Source organism: Argentina silus, assembly GCF_951799395.1.
Source record: "Argentina silus genome assembly, chromosome: Y".
Taxonomy (NCBI): domain Eukaryota; kingdom Metazoa; phylum Chordata; class Actinopteri; order Argentiniformes; family Argentinidae; genus Argentina; species Argentina silus.
The window spans coordinates 10,303,847-10,324,962 of NC_139654.1; the positions used below are offsets into that span (position 1 = coordinate 10,303,847).

Consider the following 21,116-nt stretch of genomic DNA (forward strand, 5'->3'; position numbering starts at 1 on the left):
CCCATATTCAGAAGGGACATCAGTGTGTCAGGTCACTAGTGCAGAAGGCCTATTTGAGCATGGGACATCAACGGTAGGTTACTGTTATCCCTCCTATGGGTTTAGGCCATCTAGTCCAGTGTGAATGCTTAGCTGGCGTATCAGCTGTGCATATTTTCTCTGAGAGAGGTGCTCTGATTTGGCCTTGGGGACTCCTAGTGTGGCGGCATGCTGCTCGCCAGGGAAATGGGTAACTAATCTCTAGTCATAACTGTCTTTAATGGAGATAAGTGCTTTGTTAATCAAATAACCCTCCATGGGTCCCTTATCTCACTGGCTCAACCGCCACCAATCAGCCTAATGTGAAATTAAAAGACAGGGCACACCATGACAAGTGGAGGGCTAATACCATCCCAATATGGACAGGTGTTATCATAAGGGGGTTTTCAGATGTCTGCTGAGTTTACAACTAAGCCAGGAGAAATATGCTGTTGGGCTATTTGACTTTGTATTCCAATACATTGGAGGTAACAGTGTATAGAGATGGAAAGTTGTACGTTTAGAGTATCTTGCCCATAGCATATTTCTCAATTGGATTCATATTACTACAAGAAAGTTCAAAGACTTAATCCAAGGCAGGTTGACCGACACTTGAGCAAGCATGAGGTGGGCATAAAGTCCCTCTGCGAAATTTTAAAAAAATGTTGTGTTACATTGCATCCATTTATGCACATCTTGGCGACGTCCTTGCTATAAGGAGTGGGTTAATTGTGGCAGCGGCGGAGTGCTGACGTCCTCCTAAATAAATTGAACGAGCACCGCGGTGCATGAGGCTACAATTCTGCATTTGATTTCTAAAAAAAAGCCATGTGGCTTCACATGAAGCTGTTTGCTCTGAACAGCCCGACCGACAATCACGGCAGAAACAGTAGCGCTGGAAGCATCTCTCTCTCTCTCTCTCTCTCTCTCTCTCTCTCTCTCTCTCTCTCTCTCTCTCTCTCTCTCTCTCTCTCTCTCTCTCTCTCTCTCTCTCTCTCTCTCTCTCTCTCTCTCTCTCTCTCTCTCTCTCTCTCTCTCTCTCTCTCTCTCTCTCTCTCTCTCTCTCTCTCTCTCTCTCGGCAGTTATATCAGGCTATATTATAGCTGCCTTTTATTTTCCCTTATTTTTATTATATCCTATAACAGCAAATCCAGTCTCGCTTTGTCTTAAAGGCATCCCACTGAATTCTCTTGCGTGCTCCGATATGCTAAATTATCAATAACCAGAAAAGGAGCAGAGGAAATTCTTACCTTTCGACTCAACGTCGTTCCAGAATAGAAGTAATATGCAATGCCAAGCACCCAGAGTACCGCGAAGCATAGTAATATCCTCGATTTCCTTCGCATTGTTGTATGTTGTATGTGATAGCTTTCGCTTTGATTAAAGCGTCTTGTATCCGTATCCGAGCGGCGTTCCGAAGCCTGAGCAGTGAGAGCAGGAAACAGCCAACATCACGGGGTTAGAGGGGAAAGGGTAACCAGCTCTAATCCAATCACACTCCGTCGAGACAGCGACGGAGAAGGAGGATGGTTGGTCGATGGGGGTTGGGGAGCTCGACGTTCTCACAATAATAAATAACGGGGGGGGGACCCCGCCATCGGGAGAAGAGAATAGAGGAGTCTCAGAGAGGAAACACCCTGAGGGGAAACACCCCGACCACAAACCTGCAGTAATTTCACTCTTTTTTCTGACAAATACAAGCCATACATGTTCTCCTTGTACAGATCTAATTTAAACAATTGTCAGTTGTGTATTTGTAATGTGAACTGTGTCAGTGTAGGCCTATGTATAAATGTATGTATATGTTGATGTCATGAGGGGTTATCGCCCCCTCTGACCCTCCCCACACTACAAGACCATCCATTTTAGGTGAATAGGCTGGTTAGACAATAATAAAGTTATTGCTCCTACCACTAGCATGTGGCTATTTCTTTGGCCGCCTTCATTTTGAACTGTTTGATGTAAGTGCTTGTGAAAGCTTGAATTAATCAATGATATGCTTTATTCAACCTTATGTGAATAAATACTTATGTCTGAGCCTGTACCCTGCCTCCCTAAGCCTCTGTACCAGTTAATCAACCCAGTTCCTTAGCCTATGGTAACACCTCACCTCACATGCTGCCTCAATATTCTTTGAATTATGCATCTTGTTATCTATCAACTTGTCTTGTATCAACTCCTGGCTGAATAATGCATTTTCCTACTGGGACAATAATTGATTGATTTGAGGTGCTTGGCTAATTCTTATCATAAACTGCTGCTGTACTTGAAAGGATAAACTGTTGGAATAGATATATAATCCCATCATGGGATGTAGTTGTAAAAAGAAAACAGGTGGTCAAACCCTGAACACCATGGACTGAATAGGTTGGAAAACCCTAATGATATAAGTGGAATGCACATTGTGTGGTTTAAGTAAAGTTTAGTAAATCAAGACAGATACGAGACACATACAAATAAACAGGTGAAGTTGAACATTCCACTGAACAGTCAAGGTTATGCACATAATTTAGAAACTATAGCCACAGCCCTTAGCACATAGGTTCTCCGTTAGACAATTTCTCAGATCATTATGTTGGAATAAACTTCTTTTAACAAAATAAAGAACGTGAGACAGACACCAATTGGGATCAAATTCATAATTTATTATCATTAATTTAATACTCAATTAATGTTCAAGTAAGAATACAACATCAATAACCAACAGAAAGAAAAACTTGCAAAAAGAGAGCAACAACATACCCCAGGTGAAAATAGAATAGTTGTTTACTGGAAGCCACAGCTCTCTAACGAAAACTTTAACATTTAACATATACTGAAAAGACCTTCTAAAATGTGTGCATGGAGAGGACAGATACGTTTTTCATGGAACTTCGTTGTCTACATTCCCCACCTATCTTATGTTCTCAAAACATGGCTTCCGACACACAGGGCTCTACTTAATAACACATTAAGTAGAGCCTTGTTAATCACAAAAAAGTTTAAGAAATAGTATGAATGGATGTTCAATAAGAGGTCAAGACAGTCTTCTATTCACAGCACCAATTCCTGTGATTCAGATTCCTTAAATTACAATGTTTGAACATATAAACAGGCTTGCACAAAGCCACTTACATCGCAACGATGACATTTCATGATTCAAGTGCACCCAAAAACAGATTTATCAAACGAGCATAACATGCTACCACGTTGAAAAATGTTTACTTCTTCGTTCTGGTTTGGGGCACGCTATTGGCTACCTTTTCCATGGCGTAAAGTACCAGAGTTCTGATTGGACCCTCAACAAAGTACGAAAACTAAAATGCCTGAGCAGACAGATACTTAAAATCAAATCAGATCAAAATCAAATCAAAGTTTATTTATTAAATACACTTTGATATTGTATATTGATATTGCACACTTTGATATTCATATTGCAATGAAATGCTTAGGGCAAGCTAGCTCCTCAATGCAACAATCAACAATCAAACAATCAACAATGCAGTGCAATATAATAGTAATAAAAAAAAAGAATGAAAAAAAAAAGCCTGAGGTGCCTGAGGTGGTGTAAAAGATACGTTATTAAGAATATGTGCACAAACTAGTGATGCCAACACATTTTTTAGGCTTTCTATAAATAATGTAGACTCAAATACAAAAAGCAGCTCCTCCCTCGCCAGGGATCGATGAACTTCACAATTTTGCGCCTCCTCGATGTACTCCTTCATGGCCAATGTCTTTGGTCGGGACAGGGAGAACAAGCGACCCCTAGGAGGCATGGAACCTGGCAGGAGGTTGATAGCGCAGTCGTAGGACCTGTGGGGTGGCAGGCTCTTGGCCCGTAACTTAGACCTCCGCCAGGTCCCAATACTCCGGGGGAACACCGGTCAGGTCGGGAACAGGGGAGGTAGGTGGCAGTGGGCGGGAAATGGGAGTAAGGGGACTGGATGGACGTGCGTGGACGGTCGACCCTACCCCCAGAAAAACCTGCCCAGTGGCCCAGTTAATCTGGGGGTTGCTGGAAGCCAGTCAGGGGTGACCCAGGACAAGGGGGCAGTCAGGAGCCTCAATGATGAAAAAATTAGCCTCCTCCCAAGGAGCCCCCTCGACCTGGAGGCGCACGGGGATAGTGCGCTGTGTAATCAGGCCAGCTCCCAGGGGCCGACCGTAGCTGGACGAGCGGGACTCCCCATCCAGCCGCCAGGCTCGTGTCCATCAGGTTCCCCGCTGCTCCAGAGTCGACCAGGGCGAGGACCCTCTGTGGGTCGGAGCCCCACTGCACTGCGACCCGGAGAAAGGTCGGGGAATCTCCAGGAATGGAGGGTGGATCCCGTCCCGCCAGCACCCCCCCAGATACTAGCGGGGCCCTCCGTTTCCCGATTTCTCTGGGCATGCAGCGCAGCGGTGACCCAACCGGCCGCAGTACAGGCAGCGCCCCCTCGCTCAGGCGGCGCTGTCTCCAACTGCATGGGCTGCTCCTGAGGGACCTCCATAGGGGAACGGGGAAAGGGTTCTGGATAGGGAGGCACATGGGGAGGCACGCCGCGTGTCAACCGTCGCTCCCTTGACCTCTTCCGGCGACGGTTGTCCACGCATATAGAGAGGTCGACGAGGTCGTCCAATTGCTCAGGGAGCTCTCGGAAGGCGAGATCATCCTTCATCACCTCCGAGAGACCCTGGGCGTAGAGGACGACCAGCGCGCTCTCCTCCCAACCTGCCTCCCTTGTCAGGGTCCTGAACTCCACGGCGTAGTCCGCCACGGAGCGCTCACCCTGCCAACAGGCTGTGAGACGACGGCCGGCCTCATGCCCCCCGGAGGTGTCGAATATCTTGCGTATCTCGTGGGTGAACAGAGCGACGTCAGAGCATGCCGGCGTCTGACGCTCCCACTCGCCGTAGCCCAAGACAGAGCCCAGCCCGTCAACAGGGTGATGATGTACGCCACCCTGGAGCGCTCCGTGGGAAAGGATGAGGGCTGCAGACTGAACACCAGGGAACATTGGGTGAGAAATTCTCTGCAGCCCTCCGGACGTCCGCCGTATCGTTCAGGCGGTGGTAGGCGCGGCTCCCGTGCTGGGGTCTGGGGAGCTGGAGCAGGTGGTGTCGGTACAGGTACCGCGGCGGTCTCCCGAGCCTCCGACATGGAGCGAACCATGATTGTTAGTCGATGGAGGCTCTCGGCCACCTGCTGCATTCCCTGCTCGTGCTGGGTCAAAAATTGACGCTGGGCCGCGGACTACTCCCGCAGCCTGAGTATCTCCGCTGGGTCCATGTCGGTCGGAGATTCTGTTAGCGGCGCCAGAGTCACCAGACAGCAACCTCAGGCGTGACAACTGTGTATTCCACAGTAGAGATTCTACTGGTCATCTCCCTGTCCTTACATTAATGCAACGAGAGATGGACAAGGGGCCATTTGAAGCTGCTTTCCAACTTTAAAATGGACAATTGTCATCTACCATTCCTCCTAACACAGGTCTTCGTGTCCAGGCAGGACTAACTCCAATTAAAGCCCTGCAGATAGACTCTCTGTTTGATCTGTGAGTTCCCCCAGCCCAAGCAACCTAATTATCAATGAGCCCGGCCACTCCTGCCCGGCCACTCCACGAAATTACTCGCAAAGTGGCAAGGGCCGTTTGTGGTCACACGTCGCATGGGGGACGTGGATTAGGAGGTAGTACGCTCGGACCGGGGGGATAGCTTGCAGGTGTATCACGTAAATCTCCTTAAAAAATGGAACGACGTGGTCACTGTTGCTCTGGCTACAATAATTCCAGAGAGAGATGAGTTTGGACCGGAAGTCCCAAAATCAAAAGTTAGCACTCCGGTCGGTATTGATAACCATCTCTCTGCTAGCCAGGCCCCGGACGTTGCAGATTTGCAAGCCAGGTTCGCTGACGTGTTCTCTCCCCTGCCCGGTCGGACTACGTTTATCGACCACCATATAGAAACGCAGCCAGGTTTAACGGTGCGCACGCGTCCCTATAGGTTGCCGGTACACAAACGAGACATTGTGTGCAAGGAATTGGAAGCCATGCTGGAGCTGGGTGTGGTCGAGGAGTCCCACAGTGACTGGTGTAGCCCCATCGTGCTTGTCAACAAGCCGGATGGGTCTATACGGTTCTGTGTGGATTATAGAAGGGTTGACGAGCTCTTGGACCGGCTTGGCACGGCCAAGTTTTTTACGACATTGGATTGCACGAAGGGATACTGGCAGATTCCCCTCTCGCTGGTATCCCGGGATAAGACTGTATTCTCCACTCCGCTCGGGCTATACCAGTTCACGGTGTTCCCTTTCGGGTTGTTCAGAGCCCCAGCCACTTTTCAGCGCCTCATGGACCGCATTCTGCGGCCGCACTCTGCCTATGCTGCTGCCTACCTGGATGACATTGTCATTCACAGTGACACCTGGGCGCAGCATGTGCAGAGTGTGGCTGCTGTTCTGCGGTCCCTGAGGCAGGCGGGGCTGACGGCCAACCCAAAAAAGTGCGTGATCGGGGGGAGGGAGATCCGGTATCTGGGGTACCACTTGGGTCGAGGGGAGGTGCGGCCGCAGGTTGAAAAGACTGCGGCCATCGCCGCCTCTCCGCGGCCCAGGACTAAGAAGGAGGTGAGGGCGTTCCTGGGGCTGGCTGGCTATTACCGGCAGTTCATGCCGGGGTTTTCAGAGCTGGCCAGTCCCTTGACGGACCTCACCCGGAAGGGTGCCCCGGATCCGGTCCAATGGTCGGGCCAGTGCCAGGGGTCGTTCGAGGCCCTTAAGGGCGGTCTTTCTGGAGAAACGGTCCTGTATGCGCCTGATTTTAACCTCCCTTTCTCCCTACAGACGGACGCGTCGGATAGAGGCCTGGGAGCAGTGCTGACCGGCCGGTGCTGTACCTGAGCCGCAAACTATCGGAGAGGGAGGGCCGGTACAGCACGGTGGAGAAGGAATGTGTGGGGGATTATGCCAGGGTTATGTCGGCGAGGCTCCGTTGCACACCTGTTGCAAATGAAGCCTCGTTGACTAAAGGCTTAAGATGTGTGTGCCTCTGTTTGTTCAGTAGGTGGGCTGGGAACGGCGGAGCAGGAGGAAGCAGCAGAGAAGGACGACTGGAAAGTCAGAGCGTTATATTACGAGTTTTGAAATAACAAGAATTGTTTTAATAAACGGGTTATTCCCTCACCCACACACTGCGTCTGCCTCTGACCATCGAACATTGTTACAGAGTGCCTCGCCATTAAGTGGGCGGTCAGCGCCCTCCGCTACTACCTGCTGGGTCGCGCTTTCACCCTCTATTCCGACCATGCTCCCCTCCAGTGGCTCCACCGAATGAAGGATGTGAACGCGAGGATCACCCGGTGGTATCTCGCGTTGCAGCCCTTCAACTTTTCGGTTGTGCACAGACCGGGGGCGCAGATGGTCGTGGCAGACTTCCTCTCCCGTGCAGGGGGGGGGGGGGGGAGTAGGCTGTCGGCCGGCGTGTCCCCGGCCTGTGTCGGGCGGTGGGGGTATGTGGGGGGACATGCAGCGTTCGGCCTGTAGAGGGAGCTACAGGACCGTGGCCGGGGTTTACGAAAGCGAGGCTTCGTTGCGCACCTGTTGCGAATGAAGCCTCGTTGACGAAATGGTTTAAGATGTGTGTGCCTCTGCTTTCGAGGAGGAAGGCTGGAAAGTCGAGTGAACAAACAAATAAACGGGACCATTCCCTTATCCTAACACTGCGTCTGCCTCTGTGTACAACGGATCCTGTTACATAGACCAATATACTGCAAAGATGAAACTGAATGGAAATTTACATCTGAGAGACACAGGCTGTGGTTTTACAGTAATGAATGAAAATACATCCAAAGAGACTTGAAAACATGCAGAAAGCCAAACAGTGAAGTCAGCCAAAATCAAACTATAAACTTACACTGGTGATTCTGTTAAAGTAATAGGAGCTGCATATGTGAAGATTGAATACCAAAAGCAAAGAAAAACATTACCCCTCATTGTAGTCATGGGAGAGGGACCGAGCTTGATTGGCATAGGCTGGCTGGAGGAAATACAGCTACAACACATGAAACATGATAAAAACAAACAAAGTGTGTATTCCTGCAGGACGAAGTCCAGTACCTGGGGCACAAGGTGGATGCCCAAGGCCTTCACCCTGAGAAGAATAAAGTGAAAGCCGTGGTGCCCCGTCTCCCACAAATGTCACTGAACTGAAGTCTTACTTTGGCTTACTTAACTATTATAACAAATTCCTGCCCAACCCATACACCCACTTTTGAGAAATGGGCATGGAAGAAACAAGAAGAAGCTTTTCAGAAATCAAAATCAGCTGAATAATTGGTGCATTACTCAGCTGACAGAACTGATGCTTTCATGCGATGTTTCCCTGTATGGGGTTGGTGCGGTGCTGTCGCACCGTATGGATGATGATCCCCATGATGGGATCATGTCCTGCACACTGAGAAAAATGACTCACAGTTGGACAAAGAAGGATTAGTTATGTTTTGAATCCAGAAATTCCAGTATTTGTATGGACGAGTATTCACAATATATACAGACCACAAACCGTTGATCTTCCTATTCAATGAGAAGAAACCCATTCGTCAGATGGGTTCTCCAAGAGTGCATAGATGGGCAGTGGCCATGAGTGCCTTTGAGTACAACATTGTTTACAAGCCAGGTAAACGCCACGCCAACTCTTATCAGACTACCGGTCCCTGGGGTCACACAGATAAATTATACAAGTATTGAAGGTAGGTCTCCTAGACGACACAGCACAGATAAAACGTTGGACAGCCAAAGATGTAACGTTGTCCCAAGTCCCAGAAGGGCTGGCCTAAAAAAAAAAAAAAAAAGACTCTCAGCTCAGGCCTTATCATCAGCGCAAATTGGCACTGAGTGTGCGCAATGGATGTGTCCTCTGGGGAGCCAGAGTAATCATACCTGAGAAAGGAAGAAAAACAATGCTCAAGCTACTACACCCGGGCCCACACTGGCATGTCAAGAATGAAAGGACTGGCCAGATCACACTTCTGGTGGCCTGGAATGGACTAGGAGGTGGAAAAGGAGGTGCTATGTGATGACTGCCAAAAGCACCGTAAGTCACCACCCACTGCACCCTTGGGAGTAGCCAGATGCACCATGTGTCCAGGATACATACAGACTATGCGGGGCCCTTCCTTGGGAAGATGTTTCTTGTAATCATGGATGCCCACTCTAAGTGGATGGACATTTATCCTATGAACTTGTCCACTTCACAAGCTACAATTGAGAAACTACATCAGAGCTTCAGTGGATTATATTCGGATGGTAGTCTGGTAGTCTCAGACAACGGAGCCTGTTTCACAAGTGCAGACTTTGAAAGATTCATGAAACGGAACAGCATTCAGCATGTCAGGTCTGCACCCTTTCATCCTTCCTCAAAGGGTTGGCAGAACATGCAATCCAGACCTTCAAGGAGGGAATGAAAAAAATCAAAGGAGAGACAATCGAAACCAAGCTGTCAAGACTCTTGTTCAGCTATCGCACCACTCCTCATGCAACGACAGGGGTGTCACCATCAGTGATGCTCATGTCAAGAAGACTGAGGTCAACCTTCGACATACTGAGGGGCTATGTTGACAGAGATCGGAGCGCAACAGAACAGACAGAGTCGGTGGTACAGTAAATAATAAAGGATTTTATTGTCGTCGATCCTTGACAGGGCAGGGGGAATGGGGCGAAAATAACATATACCCCGATCCGGGAAGAACATCTCACTTGCTCTGGCCCGGTCTCGTGGCCTGTAGAAAACAGAAAAGGCAGAGGTCAGTCTCACTCCCCCCTAAGGGTGTCTCACCCGCCCTCGTCTCGCTGGGGCTCATGGGTTGCTGCTTCTCTGGGTTCCATCCACCCTTCTCTGGTTGGGGGAGGTGGACGTCGTGGTGTCCGGGTCCTTCCGGGGGTTCCGTCTCTCATGGATGGTCAGTATGGTAGGGGGAGAGCTTCCGCGGTCTGGCACTCCTGGACGGCATGGGTGGCTCTCGCTTCCTGCGTTTGCTCCTGCCTAATAAAGCCCTGGGAGTTTGTTAGTCTCATGCACCTCAGGTGCGCATTTCCCTAGCTGCTTGAGGGCAGCGCTGTCCCGGGTGCTGATTACCGCCCCGTGGCCAGCGCTGTCCAGGGTCCTGAAACCGTCCAGGATGGAGCTGGGCAGGTATCGTCCCTCGATGACCCTGCCCCGCTCCACCCCAGCCTGTGATGGCCACCCACCACGATGGAGCTGATGCCTCTCCAGCTCAGTGGCGTCACAGTAGGCAACCAGGGCACCACAATACTCATGCCTGATATGAAAGCAAAAGTTCAACAGAAGCAGTTGAAACAGAAACAGGCCCATGACAAGCAGGAAGCTGAGAACTTTCTCAACAGGAGTGGAAGTGTTTATTCGCAACTACAGGTACGGTCCTAAGTGGATCCCAGCAATCACTGAGAGCAGCACAGGTCCGGTTTTATATACAGCCTGGGTAAGAAGTGGACAAACAGTCAAAAGACATGTGGATCAGATCAGAGCCAGACTTACTGACACTGTTCAGAAAAAGGAGCCTGAGAAAGACATCGAACAGGCAATGGATAAACAAGAGGATCATGTAGGCAGCCGAGCCTCCGGAACTGACTACTGATGGACTATGGGAACCAGAGACTATTCCTGAGGTCACACTTACACCGGACTTACCAACTACACCACTCATTCGACGCTCCACAAGGGAGAGACGTTCACCTGAGCATCTCAAGGACTTTGTGAGATGAATCTGTCCTAAAAAAAATAAAAAAGGGCAAAAGACTCAAAGACTGTGTTTCAAAAGAGTTTAAGAGGTTAAAAGAAAAATAAACATTGTAACATGGTAACTGTTATAGTGTTGCTTCAGGTTATGTTACAGTGTACTTAACATTATAACTGTTACTGTTTCAGGTTGTTACTTACCGTGATAACTACTGCTTACTCCACTACAGTACGTTTCAGGGGATGTTATGTTGTTTGCCTAAATGGGGGGAATGTGGTTTTCTGGCTAAGCTTACTATTATTATTGCTACTTACCTAGTACTTACCTGGGGAGTTCAGTAGGGGGCGCTGCTTCATTGTGTCAGTACTAGTACTCACGCTCTAGCCGTGGAACGTGTTACTGTGCGCCAAGTAGACTGCCTAGCTAGCCGGTGCCGTTGTTCTAGTACCTTTAAGAATGTGACAATAAAGATACCATCGAAAAATATAGTGTGGTCCAGAATCATCACTCAAGATACTACAGTGTTATCAGATGAATAATGTGCTGTATCTGTATTGCCCTTGTTGCCAACATTGCTTGCTGGCTGACGCCAAAACGAGAGCGTACCGTCATAACCACGTTGACGGAGCTTTCAGGGTGCTGTACCAACAGTGAGACAAGATGCGCTGCCACAAACGTTGATCTGATAGGCTCAAAATAGGCTATATTTTCATGAAAATAATTGTGGCTACACTTCAAAACAGGAGGCTATATTGTTGAAACCTCTACAACTAATCTGCAATTTCAATTATTTGAAGTAGCCTATTGCTGCATGACATCAAGAACCTTTCAATGTGTGCAGGGTGATTTTAGCAATTTTTCTACTTAGTTTTAGGATGATTGACATTATTTGTGAATTTATTTGGTATTATGTGCTTATTTCTCTGCATCTATGGCTCTACGACTCGAAGCATAAAACTATGCTGCTTCAAGCAAGCCTCACTTTGCAGACGTGCTGCTTTCACATGCTGTTTAGCATGTCTCATTGATCACTGTGAGTTGTTAAACTGCGCTTGATGTTACGGAGAAGTTATAGTGCTGTAACGGCGTTGGTATAGGGCTGAGGCGCGTTCCCTTGTGCTTCTCGTATTGGTAACACAGTGCGCATGCTCGGTTGTAAGAGGCTACGCGTTCACGTGTGATTCTTGTCTTGATAACGAAGGTTACGTAGGTAACCACGGTTATGTGAGCTAATTGGATCACTCCAATATGGTATCCTTCCGCGCGGCGGGATACGTTCCGAGTAGAATTTCAGAGAAGTCCCGTGTACCGGGTAGTGCTGCGGCTGCATCACCCCATAAACAGCAGTCCACAGCACTACTTCTTCCTCGTGTCCTTTTCGAGGCGCCATAGATCTCCGGAAAAAAGGATTGGAGTGATCCAATTAGCTCACATAACCGTGGTTACCTACGTAACCTTCGTTATGTAGCACTATATTGGATCACTCCAATATGGTATCACAATACCAGATCACTCGGTGATCTATGACCAGTCAACAAGCGAAGCCCAGCACTCACCTAGAAGACGGGGCTGAGCTTGGGCCAGTCAACATTGTAGTGGGCCATCGTCTGCTCCCAGAGAGGCGGAGGCAACCCCCAGCACTGCCCGTTCCACCTCATTAGAGGGGGCCACATTGACTTGGTAGAACCTAGCAAAAGTGCTAGGCGATGCCCAACTGGCTGCGGCACAGACGTCAGCGAGGGGAACTCCTCTGAGCAGGGCCCAAGAGGCAGCCACGCCCCTAGTAGAATGTGCTACTATAGCAGATGACAAAGGCCGGCCGGCCAGCTGATATGCGGTAGTAATGGTGTCAACAATCCAATGTGAGAGTCTCTGTTTCGAAAGCCTCTGACCCAGAACTCTCTCACCATAGCAGACGAAAAGCTGATCAGACTTTCGGAATGCTCGTGTCCGCGTGACATAAGTGTCCAAGGCCCTGACCGGGCACAGTACACTGGAGGTAGTACCTATCCCACTCGCACTCGTGGGAGGGGTATAGGCAGACAGGTGCAAAGGTCGGTTCACATGTCCGGTAGACAGGACCTTTGGTAGAAAAGAGGGGTTAGGTCGGAGGGTGACGCTCATTTTGTCGGGGCCCATCCGGAAACACTCAGCACTCACAGAAAATGCATGAAGTTCACTAACCCTCTTTGTGGAGGTAATGGCCAACAGGAACGCCACTTTCAAGGAAAGGTGCTTAAGAGACACAGAGCCCAGGGGCTCAAAAGGTGGCAGGGTAAGCGCTGACAGCACCACGTCGAGGTCCCAGGTGGGCACCAGAGGGGCCCTTACCGGACATAGACGTCGAACACCCTTCAGAAACCGGGAGAGTAAAGGGTGGCTACCCATCGGTCCCTCTGGCCCGTCATCGTGGCATGCAGAGATAGCGGCCAGATACACCTTCAGTGTAGAAGCCGCCCGGCCTGCGTCGAGCAAAGACTGTAAAAACTGCAGAACAGTCTGAACATTGCAGCTCTCTGGATTGGCGTTCTGACTCTCACACCAAGAGCAAAATACACGCCATCGTGTCTGATATGCCGCGTTGGTAGAGGGGGCCCTGGCACTCTGCAACGTGTGCATGACGTCATTCAGGAGGCCTAAGTCTGACCACTTGCGCCTCTCAGAGGCCAAACCCACAACTGGAGGCGATGTGGGTCCGGATGCCATAGGGCCCCCTGGGCTTGTGAAAGCAAGTCGAGTCTCTGTGGCAGCTTCCATGGTGTCCCCGAGAGGAGAGACAGCAACAGCCTGAACCAGGGGCGTCTCGGCCAATACGGGGCTATCAGGAGCACCTGATGGCCCATCATCTCGACCCTGTCCAGCGTCGCTGGGATCAGGGGAAACGGAGGAAACGCATAGAGCGTCGTCATCGGCCAATCGTGAGCCAGGGCATCCAGACTTAGAGGCCCCGGGGGGTCCGACATTGAGAACCAGCTGGGGCAGTGAGTGTTGTTCTGAGAGGCAAACAGGTCCACCTGTGCTCTCCCGAACCTGTCCCAGAGCTGGTGTACCACCTGAGGGTGCAGACGCCAGTCTCCCTCTCGTGGCCCATCCCTCGAGAGCATGTCCGCTGCCGTGTTCAGGATCCCCGGGATATGCGCTGCTCGTAGAGACGCAAGATGGGTGTGAGCCCATAGCAAGAGTTCCCGAGTCATCTCGTGGAGGCGGCGGGACCTCAAGCCCCCCTGGTGATTGACATATGCTACGACTGTAGTGTTGTCTGATCGGACCAGGACATGCTGTCCTTTCAGATAGGGCAGAAACTGCTGGAGGGCTAGGCAGACCGCCCTGAGCTCCAATACATTGATGTGCAGACCAGTCCATGGGGGGCTCCAGTGGCCGCTGGCCGCCATGCCCCTGAACACTGCACCCCAGCCCGTCAGCGAGGCATCGGTGCACACTAGTTCTCTGTGTACCACTCTGCCCAACCTCGTACCATCCATCAGGAAGGAACGGGAGCGCCATCGGGACAATGCTAACAAACATTCCCTTGTCACCACCTGGCGATGGTGTTTGTGTAGCTTTGGATGCAGTCTGTGGGAGTTGAACCACCGTTGCAGTGGTCTGAGACGGAGAAGGCCCAACGGGACCAACAGCGAAGCCGCCGTCAGTAGGCCGAGCAGTCGCTGGCACTCCAAAACGGATACAGTTCGTCCAAGCTGGAAACGGTCGAGGAAGGACAGGATTTTTGCGACCCTCTCTTGAGGGAGGCATGCTCTCATAAGAGACGAGTCCATTGAGATCCCGACAAAGGTCACCTCCTGAGAGGGGTTCAGGTGATTTTTCCGTCTGTTCAAGGTGAGACCCAGATCCTGGATGTGGCTCAACAGGATTCTGGCGTCCCTGGTAACTTGCTCTCTCGATGGGGCGCAAACCAACCAGTTGTCCAGGTAGTTCAGAACTTGAAGTCCCTGGGACGACAGAGGCGCCAGAACTGCGTCCATACACTTGGTGAAGGTACGCGGCGCCAGTGAGAGCCCAAAGGGGAGGACCTGGAACTCGCAGGCCACTCCCTCGAAGGCAAACCGGAGGTACTTCCTGTGAATTGGGTGAACGGGAACATGGAAGTATGCATCCTTCAAGTCGAGCGTGGTGAACCATAGACCCTTGGAGATGGCCTGTAACACGCGTGCTGGCGAGAGCATTTTGAACTTCAGCTCTTTCAAGCAACAATTGAGGGCGCGCAGGTCCAGGATAGGACGGCAGCCGCCATCCTTCTTTGGCACAATGAAATACGTGGAGTAGAATCCACTGAGCCGTTCTGATGGCTCTAACCTCTTTACAGCACTCTTGCTGAGAAGTGAGGCTATCTCCAACCGGAGGACCTCCTTCTTTGAACGGTTGGACACTGTAGTGATCCGAATGCCCCGGTAGGGCGGTGGCCGGCGACGGAATTGGAGTTTGTAACCCCTCAGGATTGTATTCAGCACCCAAGGGGACTCCACTCGCTCCACCCAGTTTGCCCTTTGGGCCTGGGAGAAGCGGCCGAAGCCGGTGGCCAACATGTCAGGAAGACTGCTGGGGGCCACCCTTCTTAGCCGCAGGTCGTCCGCGTCCGGGAGGGGGGCCACCGCGCCGCTGGCGGCGCTGCTGGTTTACATTCCCCTGGTTACCATTCCGCTGCCTCGGAGGCTGGCTTGGCGGCGGGGGAGGAGGCCAGAGGCGCTGCTGGGACCCAGGCGGGAGTGTGTACCTCGGCTGCCAGGTCGTCTGAGGAGCAGGTCTGGGGCGCGACGTGGTCATGAACTGCTGCAAAGTCTCCCTGTCTTTGCGTAGCTTCGCCGTTTGCTGCAGTATAGCATCAACCCCCGGCCCAAAGGTAGCACCTGGTGTGAGGGGGAGCCCCATGAAGGTCTTCTGGACCGGCAGCGGCAGCTTGGACTGAGACAGCCAAAGGTGGCGGCGCGAGGACACAACTGAAGCTATGGCTTGGCCATTAGCTCGCGCCAAGTCTGTCTGCAGCAGACCGAGCAACCTGGACACTTCCATTGCCTCGTCGACAAGGCCCTGGCTTCCTCCTGGGAGAGTAGGGATTAGGCGGGCCAGGTAGGAGCTGAGCAGCATGGCCGCGTTCGTAAGGCGGGCCATGGAGGAGAGGACGCTGAAAGTAGAACTCAGGAGCTGGTCACTGAGTCTCTCGGGTCCTGGCTTAAGCTGCGGCACCTTGCCGATAATTTCCTTATCAGGGAGGATCATAGCCGCCACCATGTCATCCATTGTGGGATATCTGTTGATCCCCAAGGGCTCTTGGTCCGCAATGAGGGTCCATGGCCTGGTATCCCTGGAGGGGCGGAAGCGCCCCTGCATCCTGGTCCAGTATTCACGGAATGCCACCGCGAACTGGGGACAGGTGGGGATGAGCAGCTTGTCAGAGGCTGGCTCCTCCCACTTGAGGCCAAGGGAGACAGCCACCTTCGCCAGGAGAGCACACGTCGCTTCTGTAACCACCGGTGGTCCTTCTGAAGCAGCGCTGCCAGCGTTTGAGGGCGCTACAGATCCAGTTGATGGTGCTGCGAACCTAGCGCGTTTGTAGCGCTGTAGCAGCACCGAGGCACTGTCGCCAACATCCAGGTCGTCTGGAGCGTGAAGAGAGAGAGAGTCGTCGTCTTCCTCTTCCAAAGCGCTCACTGCCTCGCGCAAGTCAGTTTCCCTACGTTCGAGGCGGTCCAATTCCTCCTCCGTGCGCCGCTTGGCAGGGGGGGCGCCCAAAGCGGCTGGAGGGGAACTCTGCCGACGACGCACCGTACCACAGGGGGGGAGGCGGTCATCCGCAGGTCTCTGGGAGGTTAAGGCCTTCATTCTCTCTAGGCGAGCCACACACAGCCGTTCTCCTAGCACTTCGCAGGACATGCAGCTGAGGGGGTCTTCCACTGCCCAGCGTGCGTGGTCCAGCCCAAGACAGCACATACAGGTAATGTGTGCGTCCTCAGCGTGCATGCGCGCATTGCACTCCACACAGTGAAAAACCATACTTGGGTTACTGTGGAGGGGAGAAGACACTGTGTATGATAACAGTGCACCAGGCAAGATAGCTCTCAACCTTAGTGTATCCTCAGCTTTATACGTGGTGGTTAATAGGGCTAGTGAATTGCTTAAGCAATGACTAGACCTATATTGCAGGGAAATTGACACCACGTTTATCAGCTCCCAGCTTTATACGTGGTGGTCAACAGGACTATGTGTGTAACTGGAGGTCCCGTATGTGGTCACCGCTCGTTGAGCTAGAGGGATCTCATAGCTCGTTCACCATGGAACGCACGAGGGTAAAAACAAGATGGCACTGCCCTGTGAGAAGAAGCGCGCAAAGTACTTCGCGTCACCCTGCTTCAACTCGGGGGAAAAATCTGCAAGGCGGCGTGAAGCCAACAATACACAGTTTTCCCGATCTTGCTAGAGGTAGGCGCGGTCCCTGAGCCCGAAGGCTAACCGGGAGGGTTCCGGTAGACAGACAGACAGACAAGACAACTAAAATTAAGGACAAACCCTCAGCGCCGCAATACAGGTTGACCAAACCGTGTATCGCCCAGGTACACGGTGTCGAACAAATATTAACTTAATAACAACAACGACAAACTTCGAACGAGATGGCACAGGCCAAATCGAGCGAAGTGACAGCAGAGCACTCAATGGAGAGGCTAGCTAGCTAGCTCCTCCAAGCTATTGAATAGCTGCGAGTATACTTCTGCACACAGAGCTCTTACCTGCTCCAGAATCCACCTCTACGGAACGCGCCGAGAAAAGGAAGAGGAAGAAGTAGTGCTGTGGACTGCGGTTTATGGGGTGATGCAGCCGCAGCACTACCCGGTACACGGGACTTCTCTGAAATTCTACTCGGAACGTATCCTGCCGCGCGGAAGGATACCATATTGGAGTGATCCAATATAGTGCTACATAACCCAGTGTGCGTGCTCGATCGGCAGGTGACTGCCCAGGGGTCGCCTTTTGCTGACACGCTCTTCTCGCGTTGTGAATACTGAGCACGTTCAGTGGGCGGACAGACCAAAATGGCGACGAGGAAGTACGCATTTCGTTGGCGGATTAGTGACACAAGCTGTCAATGTGTCCATTCATCTACAGTCATTGGTTCCAACAGGTCGACCAGTAAAAGCAAACTGCAGCAGGACATGGTTTTTAAACCAGACTTACAAAGCACCTGATTTAACTCTTCTGTCTAGAAGACAGTTAAGTTTTTTTTAGTTTTTTATTTATGAAGACATCGATGTGTGATTGTCATTTGTTCATGTTATGAGCCTTCTTTCAAACAAATCGACACCTTATAAAAGCCAACTAATGTTTGCATGTCTAACCTGAATAAATAGGCTGAATCAATTGTTAGAAATTATTTTTATGAAAACAGTTGCATTATAATGCTCAATAGCAGACGAGTAAATAAAGCTATTCAGTTCTTTATTTAGGTGATTAAAATAATTGTATTTGATATTTCATGTGCAAATCAATTGATTTAATATGTTTTTAATCATCTGATTCAGGAAATATTTATCTTTGATAATCATTAACTTTTGATTGAAAGGTTGTTAATAATTGTATTTGATATTCCATATACAAATCAATTGAATTAATATGTTTTTAATCATCTGATACAGGGAACATTTGTTTGATAATCATTAACTCTTGATTGAGAAATGTTGGAAATCATTATTATAAGAAACAGTTTATTATTGCTATAAAAAATACAATACTGCAGTGTGTTAAATTTACTAATGTGATGGCCTGTTGATAAATGAGAGATGAATCAAGCATTAGTTCCATGGTACGTTGGATTAATACATGAAGAGGTTAGGGTCAGGTCATCAAGATGGATGCTGCAACACACACATAACATAAGAATGATGTAATGGAAAAATACTAGGCTAGGAAAGGACAAATCAGAGTAGGTATATGTTTTCTTCAGCAGGTCAACCGGCGATATCTCTACCTGGAACGGATCGAGTGTCAGGGGCTAGGACTAGCCTAAAACACCAACGAGAGGAGAGCCAAGTCTAAACCGCGGCTCCTCCCCAACCAAATAGCCAATCACAATCATTTTGTATATTGTAAATGCTTTGTTTGACATTTTGAATGTATCAATTTTTGGAGGGTTGGTTACAGATTAACAGCTTGCTGACTGTGATTTTCTTTGCCAAAAGTGGTCCTTGTACAAGTTTGGAATTCTGACATATAAATAAATAGCTAAAAGTAAGAAGTAGTTTGTCTTCTCCTTCAAATAAAGAATACGTTTTCTCACACAATACAGAATTACTGGCTAATTGTTTGGCTGTCTCTTGGAGCTTGTTCCCCTTTCCTTGCATGTTGAGTGTTTTATTGCCTCTGCATTGAAGGAGGTCACAGATGAACTCACAGATAAGAGACAACCAGTGCTTGTTTACACAATTCATAAGGCCTGGTTAGCACAAAGGCCAGTCAAACACAGAGCTTCTGTAAGCAAACACACTCCATGACGTTTAGACTATCACTGTAGGCCAGGGAGGAGCGAGACCCCTAGGGATATACAGTGCCCTCCATGAGTACTGTCTTGTTTTAGCTCTATATTCCAACAGTTTGGATTTGAAATCAAACAATTACTATGTAGTAGAAATTCTCTGCTTTAATTAAATGTTTCAGATTGGTTTCATCATTTAGAAAGTACACCATTTTTTCAACATACTCCCTCTATTTCAGGGCTCCAAAAGTATTGGAAAAAGTAATACTATGTCCAAATAAAGCAGTCATGTTTAGTATTAGGTTGACAATCCTTTGCATGCAATAACTGCCTGAAGTCTGCGACCCGTTGACCCCACCAGACGCTGGGTATATTCTCTGGTGATGCTCTGCCAGTCCTGTACTGCAGCCATCTTCAGTTGTTTGTTTTGAGGTATTTTTGCCTTAAGTTCCCTCTTAAGCAAATGAAATGCATGTTCAATTGGATTTAAATCTGAAGATTGACTTGGCCAGTCAAGAACTTTCCACTTTTTGGCCCTGAAAAACTCCCAAGTTGCTATGGCAGTATGTTTTGGACCATTGTCCTACTGTATGATGAAGCGCCATCCAATGAATTTGGAGGCATTTGCTTGTGCTTGTACGAAAGCAGACAAGATGTCTGCTTGAGTACACTTCAGAATACATTCTGCTGCTGCCATCAGCAGTAACATAATCAATTAAGACAAGCTAGCCAGTTCCAGTGGCAGCTATACATGCCCAAACCATAACACCCCCTTTCACCATGTTTCACAGATGAGGTGGTATGCTGTAAATCTTGGGCAGATCCTTTTTTCTCCAAACTATCCACTTGCAATCACTCTGGTACATGATAATATCCATCTTATCTGTCCACAATACCTTTTTCCAGACCTTGGCAGGCTTTTTTCCAGGTACTTTTTAGCAAACTGTAACCTGACCATTCCTTTTGAGGATAACTAGTGGTTTGCACCTTGCAGTGAAGCCTCTGTAGTTTGGCTGATGACATATTCTGCAGATGGTAGTCTTTGACACATTCACGCCAACCTCCCGGAGAGTGTTCCTGATCTGTGGGACAGTTGTTTTGGCGTTTCATAATTATGGTGAGCATTCTTCGGTCATCCACTGTAGAAGTATTCCTTGGCCTACCAACCTGTTTGCAATTGCTGACCAGTGATTTTTCTTTTTAATGATGTTCCAAACTGTTGATTTTTCAGCCTAACAATGGCTTCCTTGACTTTCATTGACTCTTTGGTCTTCATGTTGACAGACACCAATAGCAGACTCCAAACGCAAAGCCTAAAATCAATACTAGACATTGACAGCTCTCTTATGCACAAATGATGCGACAGAACACACCTAACGTACCAACAACACCTGTCAAGCCAATTTTCCAATACTACTGGTTCCCTGAAATAGGGGGACGATGTATAAAAAGGGTTGTACTGTGGCACTTAGTGGCATAATAACACACTAATGCGCATACCACATAATCGCAAGGTTCCTGGTTCGATTCCGACCCCTGACATATCTTGCATGTCATCCCTCCTCTCTTTGGGTGCATCCTTCCTGTCAATGGAAGATGAGCTTATTTAATTCAATAATTCCAGCACAGTGAGTGAGGAAATCACAGGTCATAGGCGACTGTGGAGAAAATATGTGTTTGTGTGTGTCTGTGTGCACGCTCAAGAAAGATAACTAAGGTGTAATGAGAGGAAAGGGGATGGAGGAGAGTTAGGGAAACAGAGAGCTAGATTGAAGAGTAGTGTCATTCAGTGTTTTATGAGCTCTGGGCTGCTTGAAATGGAGTGTTGTGCGTGTGCGGCAGCTCTTATCGGCTAGCTGGCAGGAGGGGGAGGGTGGGGGCCTCGACACTTGCGCTCTGTAAAAA

The 21,116-nt window shown here is 49.5% G+C and overlaps 1 protein-coding gene across 1 annotated transcript in view; it reads right to left on the bottom strand.

Annotated features, from left to right (window-relative positions):
* The window catches only part of LOC310823983 (polypeptide N-acetylgalactosaminyltransferase 2-like), a gene marked incomplete at both ends in the record, with an annotated part of 190,893 nt that extends 189,528 nt beyond the window's left edge, over window positions 1–1,365 (bottom strand). The window contains one exon of the mRNA XM_083696901.1: window positions 1,270–1,365. Within this exon, the coding sequence (XP_083553027.1) occupies window positions 1,270–1,365 (96 nt within the window). The remainder of the gene's footprint in view (window positions 1–1,269) is intronic.
* Window positions 1,366–21,116: the final 19,751 nt, after the last annotated feature.